At 56.2% G+C, this 5,747-nt stretch overlaps 4 protein-coding genes across 4 annotated transcripts; 1 reads left to right on the forward strand and 3 right to left on the reverse strand.

The window, feature by feature from the left end:
- Window positions 1-72: 72 nt before the first annotated feature.
- Window positions 73-1,625, reverse strand: ACA1_328060 (uncharacterized protein; the record flags this gene model as incomplete). The annotated part of the gene is made up of 8 exons (XM_004346003.1): window positions 73-174; window positions 247-385; window positions 457-593; window positions 658-724; window positions 807-895; window positions 967-1,059; window positions 1,127-1,221; window positions 1,307-1,625. The coding sequence occupies 8 exons, from the start codon at window positions 1,623-1,625 to the stop codon at window positions 73-75; spliced, it is 1,041 nt and encodes a 346-aa protein (XP_004346053.1).
- Window positions 1,626-1,739: 114 nt separating this feature from the next.
- ACA1_328070 (uncharacterized protein) lies at window positions 1,740-2,393 on the reverse strand (the record flags this gene model as incomplete). The annotated part of the gene is made up of 1 exon (XM_004346004.1): window positions 1,740-2,393. One exon carries the CDS (start codon window positions 2,391-2,393, stop codon window positions 1,740-1,742), a length of 654 nt encoding a protein of 217 aa, XP_004346054.1.
- A 275-nt stretch (window positions 2,394-2,668) lies between these two features.
- Window positions 2,669-3,916, reverse strand: ACA1_328080 (Rab GTPase, putative; the record flags this gene model as incomplete). The annotated part of the gene is made up of 8 exons (XM_004346005.1): window positions 2,669-2,758; window positions 2,838-2,893; window positions 2,960-3,077; window positions 3,167-3,238; window positions 3,322-3,406; window positions 3,490-3,523; window positions 3,599-3,787; window positions 3,874-3,916. The coding sequence occupies 8 exons, from the start codon at window positions 3,914-3,916 to the stop codon at window positions 2,669-2,671; spliced, it is 687 nt and encodes a 228-aa protein (XP_004346055.1).
- A 280-nt stretch (window positions 3,917-4,196) lies between these two features.
- Window positions 4,197-5,702, forward strand: ACA1_328090 (Filamin repeat domain containing protein; the record flags this gene model as incomplete). The annotated part of the gene is made up of 6 exons (XM_004346006.1): window positions 4,197-4,319; window positions 4,395-4,876; window positions 4,958-5,078; window positions 5,142-5,292; window positions 5,359-5,477; window positions 5,547-5,702. The coding sequence occupies 6 exons, from the start codon at window positions 4,197-4,199 to the stop codon at window positions 5,700-5,702; spliced, it is 1,152 nt and encodes a 383-aa protein (XP_004346056.1).
- Window positions 5,703-5,747: the final 45 nt, after the last annotated feature.

Raw genomic sequence — 5,747 nt, forward strand, 5'->3', positions numbered from 1 at the left:
ATCGGATGGAATTCAACCCTTTCTACAAACGTTACAACACTTCCACGACACAGCCACTCTTCCTCCTCGTACTCACTCCTCGCGCAGGTAGGCGAAGGCGTTGAAGACGAGCGCCGTGAAGGTCGTCGCCATCGCCTGCGGCACCAACTCGCTGTACAGCACCGGCACCAAACCCTGTGCACACATTCACGTTCGTCAACATGCCTTCATCGCTGTGCGTGTGCGTGTGCGTGGTGGGCGGCGCACCTGCCAGAAGGCGAGTGGTCCGTGCCGCACAAAGATATCCTCGGCGCAGTGCAGGCCGCTGGAGTAGCGCGGCGTGCCCAACGCGACCTCGAGGCCGCTGCCCTGGATGGCCATGGTCGTGCTCACCACATACAACGGGCTGCACACGCACACATGCGTACGCGCGCGCTCGATTAGCTCATGCGGTGGAAGGCAAGATTGGGGGCTCACCTGAGCACCAGGTCGCCGAGCACGCTGAACAGGATGTTGCTCGCCGCCGAGGCAATGAGGCGCTTGGTCTTGTTGACCTTTTTGCTTCGGGACTTGAAGGGAGGCAGCTTTCGATAGATCCAGTTCGCTATCGTTTCCTGCGTGTCGTCATGACAGTCGGTGGTTAGAGAGCTGCCAAGAAGAAGATGAAAGAGGAAGTACTTCTCGGGGCGAGTAGTAGGAATAGATTGCGTCGGACACCACCGAGGTCAGAAGGTGCGGGATGAACCTATGTAATGGGGATGCAAACCCCGTCAGCCTCACCGAGACTGTGGGAGTGTAAGAACTCGAAGAAAGAGTGAAGGGCGTACGCGTAGCGGAAGGTGTCGGCGTAGTTGATGCTGCTGAGTGTCTGTCCGAGGCCCGTGTACTTGAGCGGCAGAACGGTGACTTCGCCCGCCTAGCACAACAAGGAGGGAGCGAACTGCAGTCAGATTGTGAGAGGAGCAGTGGTGATAGCCTGGGCGGTACCAACTGAGCAAAGAGGCGGTTCTGAGCGATGAAGAAGGGGAAAGAGGCCAACGAGCCCAACAGCAGACCCAGAGCCTTTGCTCCCAGTCGTCTCTGATGCCATCAAATCAGCTCGGTGCAGGGAGGCAGAAGGGGAAGAAGGCGAACAGGGGAACAGTACAAGCTGGGACGCGTCAGACGAGGGCGAACAAACAGCAGCGGTGACCAGCTCCACCACGCTCTGTGCCCACGCCTGCGCCGTGTGCGCCAGAACGCCTGGACACCAAACATTATAATTATAATTATTTTATTAATATTGAATAAATAAAAATGAAAATGTGCAGGCAAGATGGAGAGGTACCAGGGTGGAGGAGGTTCAGGGGCTGACGGAGACGTCGGGCGTGAGAATCGATGAGCTTGGCCTCGTGGTGCAGGGCGCGCAGATGGAACTGATGCGTGAAAGCCGGGTAGGGAAGCGAGATCGAGGAGGTAGCGTAGGTCAGGCGGTGCGCCAACACGACGTGGGGTGCGTAGGAGGACCACCCGATCGTTGCCGCGACGATCAATCCTCCCGCAGTCCAGAGACCCATCTCATCATCCTCACTATTCTTGCCTGGGCCTCCACCCGCACCCAAGCTCGAAGACGACCGCGACAGCCTCACCGACGGATTACGCGGCATGCTGGTGCTCTGGCCTATATTCAACTAGTTACTTTCGATTTCAAATTTCATCATTTATTTATTTATTTTTTATAAATATTTATAATTACACGTCACGGCTGTGAAGGCGCCAGGCTACTGGCCAGGCTCAAGCGGGATCCTGAAGACGAAGCAGAGCCCTCGCCGGTCGGTGAGAATGAACTGGCGCACCGAAGGCACGAACGTGAGGGACAGTTCGTGGTCTCGACCGAAGGTGTCGTACAGGAGCTCCTCGATCGTCAGCCGCTGGTGGCACAGTACCAGTTCCTCGCCCTGTGTGTTGTCGCAGGAGGGGGCCATCTCCGTCCACGCGCCCTCGCCAAACGTGATGTTGTGCTGGCCCGAGACGCGCCAGCGCCCGCTCCCGCTGTTGAAGGTGGACCTGATGTGGAACCCGAAGTCTGGCTTCAAGGTGAGGGTTACCCGAGCGATCGCCCGAGGAGTGAACGAACCCACAGGGCTAGCATGAGGAGAGGGTGGAACGTCGATCGAGTGAAGGTGGAGCACGGTGCCCATGACGGCTTGCAGGCCGTGCGGGAGGAGGTGGGTGGCGATGGCGGGTGGTAGCGGATGGACTGCGGGCAGGTGGTGGTCATTAGTGTAGTTGGGCGGCGGCATGATGGAGTGCGCGGCGCCCAGACAGTAGAGCACGTAGACCAACGCAGCCACCCCCACCACTGTGCCAATCCTCGACGAACGCTGGAGCGTGGCGGAAAGAGGAGAAGGTGGATAGGCGGTAGTAGTACGCATGGTGATCGTGCAGTAGTATTGACATGATGGCCTCTCTTGGTTTGTTGGTTTGTGCTGCCTCTTGGTCACGCCACGTCCCCACTGCCACGTCACCGTGTTATAGCTTTTGTAGAGTAAATAAAATAAATAATTGAACACCAGCTCTCCTGCCTCTCGATATACACCATCCTCATCCTCGCCATCTTCTTCTTCGCCTGTCTCCTGTTGTTCTTCTCTCTCTTCCATGGCCTCCGCATGGAGAAAAAACTGTGCAACGCGTCGCTGTCGAGAAACTCTCAGCAGCTGCAGCCCGACTGAGGCGGAGCGTTGGGGTCGCTCTCCGGCTCCTCTGGCGGCTTCAACGTGATGCCCGTATCGGAAGGAGCCTTGAAAAGATGATCAAGGTGAAAGAGATCAGCCACGACAAACAGCTCGCAAAGTAGAAGATATGAGAGTTCCACTTACCTTGCCGGCGATCTTCCCGTCATTGTTTACCTGAGACAGGTTGCTCTGGATGATCTCTGTGTGCATAAGTAAGGCCTCGTCAGTGAATGCGGTCATGCAGGGCGATCACAAGAAGCGCGTACCCTTGATGAGGTGGGTGAACGCCTTCTCGATGTTGGTAGCGTCCTTGGCCGAGGTCTCGATGAAGAACATATTCTCTCTAGCCGCCACCTTCTTTCCCTCTTCGACGCTCACACACCGCTGCGATATTCAGAAGAAACATAGCGATGAGACGACGATTGAGTGTAGACGTTGTGCAGGCCTTGTGAGAGAGAGAGAGAGAGACTTACGTTTTCGCTCAAATCGAGCTTATTGCCTACGAGCGTGACAACAACGTCCTGAGTGCAGTACTTGTCGATCTCCTGCGTGGCGAAAACGCGCTCATAGCCGTGAGATGCTGGTTCGCAGCTTGGGATTGCAAGCGTTGCGTCTTGTACGTGCATACCTCAAGCCATTTGGGAATGGAGTCCAATGACTCCCGAGACGTGATATCGTACACAACCAAAGCACCCTGGGCTCCGCGGTAGTACCTGGGGATCATCATCATTAGGAACAGGCACGGCGTGCACGCGCATGGACCCTTGAAGGCAGAGTTATGGTGAGGATGACGTACGCGCTGCTGAGGGCACGATATCGTTCTTGCCCGGCTGAGGTGGAAAAATCGCGAGATTGGCGGATGAGATTTAGAAGGCGCGAGTAGTGGTGATGCAGTAGAGGCGTACCTGTGTCCCATACTTGCAGCTTTACTTGCTTCTTGCAATCCTTAGTGCTGTCATTCGACGTTTCGACGGCCATGTTCTTTGTGGCAAATGCCACACCAATCGTAGTCTTGGAGCTCTCCTCGAACGTGTCGTTGGTAAATCGAGACATGATGTTCGATTTGCCAACGCCAGAATCGCCCACGATGACGACTGTGTAAAGAGACAAAGATCAGATTTTGCAATGAGCAGAGCAGCGGGAGATTGCGGCGCAACATAGAATTTTGAGACAAACGAACTCTTCAGAAGGTAATCGGGCGTATCGGATGCGTCGCTGTTCATTGTTGCGGATGATGCAGGGGTTCTTGATGGAATCAGTGGGTTGTTATCGATTTGTACGCTTGATCTCTCCCCCACAAGAAACTCCTTTCTTAGCCTACGCGGGTCTCAACGATCGGCGAACTGCTGGGCGTTGGCACGAAATACCCCAAAATTTGCTCCTTTCAAACTGCGCTACGCCCTTTTCGCGTGTTTTCGTTCTTGTCCTGTCCGGAAAAAGCCCGCCACCCTTCACAGAGAAAGAACGCCAAGACATCAGTGTCAGTGTGGTTTGGGGCGGGTGATGGGGTCACGGTGGGCTCCACTGCTCGTGCTGCTCGCATTGGTACTGAGTAGCGGCAGCGCTGCGACAGGGCCATTGGAACCGCTGCAGTGCCCCTACCAAAACGAAGAGGCACCGCACAAGGTGCCCCGCCCCCCCGGGCTACCCTCTCCAGTGCCCTGCTAGGCTGACGTGCCTCGCGTGCACCTACTTGTGCAGCCACAACCGCCCATCACGACATGTTCGTGGTATGCGGACAATGCGTGCTGCGATCACCGCGACACAAACGACCTCATCCGTTGGCTCTACGTCTCGCAGAAGAGTGGCGGGCAGGACGGCACCAACGGCGAGTGCCTCTCGCTTCTCCACGTCATGCGATGCGGTCTGTTGTGCTCGCCAGCGCAGGCAGACTTCGTCGAGAAGACCAATCCCATGCAGTCCAGCTCTAAACTCAAGCTGGCGGCATCGCCGCAGATGCCTTACACCTACAGGCTGTGCTCCTCCTTCTGCGATCGCCTGTACGCTGCGTGCAGTGACGAAGGAATGCGAGAGGTTGAAGAGGCGGAGGCCGGACCAACATGGGATGCTGCGATGACCTGGGACTCTGAATCTTCGTCCCCCGCTGCAGAAGAGTTCTGCAAGTCGATGGCGCCATCTGACGTCGAGATCGTTGTGGTTGAGGACATTCCTACTAAGTCTGGGTTCGTGTCTTTTCACCACGAATGCCCATAGAGGTGTGGACCTCTAATGGAGACTCGCTTTCGCTCATCTATAACACACAGGGACGGCCACAAGCACATGTGCTTCAACGGACGGCCGACTACGGCGAGCGCAAAGACGTCGTTCGCCTATGGCCAAGGTCTGACAGCAGACTTTGCCGGACGGTGGAGCTTCTTCATTCAGGTTTGTCCCACCTTTGCTGTATCGTGGCCTCTCCCTCGTTGACGTGTTAGCGATGGCTGGCAGGCGGTGGACGCGCAAGGCGAAGAGATACGCGACGGAGGTGACCACTTTATGGCCAGGGTGCAGCAGATTCCGGAGGGAGTGAGCATCGATGTAGAGCAGACCGACATGTCCAATGGCCTCTACTCGGTTTCGTTTGTTCTCAGCGACCCGGGTGGGTAACCTGACATTCTTCTCTGCGTGCCGTGCAACGACACTAATGCTTGAGAGAGGATTCCAGGTCGATACCAGATATCGGTGCTGCTAGAAGGTCAGCACGTAAGCAACAGCCCTGCGTACACCACGATTGTCGACCACAACAAGTGCCTAGTTCCCAAGACCAACCGACGTGCACAACGGGTTCGCTTTCTTGTCACAGAATCTTGCCTCGCTCACTTGAATCGCTAAGGGCTTTGTACTTGAACTCAGCCCGAGCCGCAGCTGAAGAGATGCAAGTGGTACAACGAGAAGGCTTGCTGCACCGCTGAGAAGGATCGGTCAGTTGACCAGTGGATGGCCAAGGCGATCAACCCCCTCTTCAAGGTATGCCCGTTGTTCACCCTGGTGTCGACGGCAGTCAAATAACCTCGTCATCCCCTCCCCCGGCCAGCACAAGCCCAACTTGCCAGG

The sequence above is a fragment of the Acanthamoeba castellanii genome, assembly GCF_000313135.1.
Source record: "Acanthamoeba castellanii str. Neff unplaced genomic scaffold scf7180000084547, whole genome shotgun sequence".
Lineage (NCBI taxonomy): Eukaryota > Discosea > Longamoebia > Acanthamoebidae > Acanthamoeba > Acanthamoeba castellanii.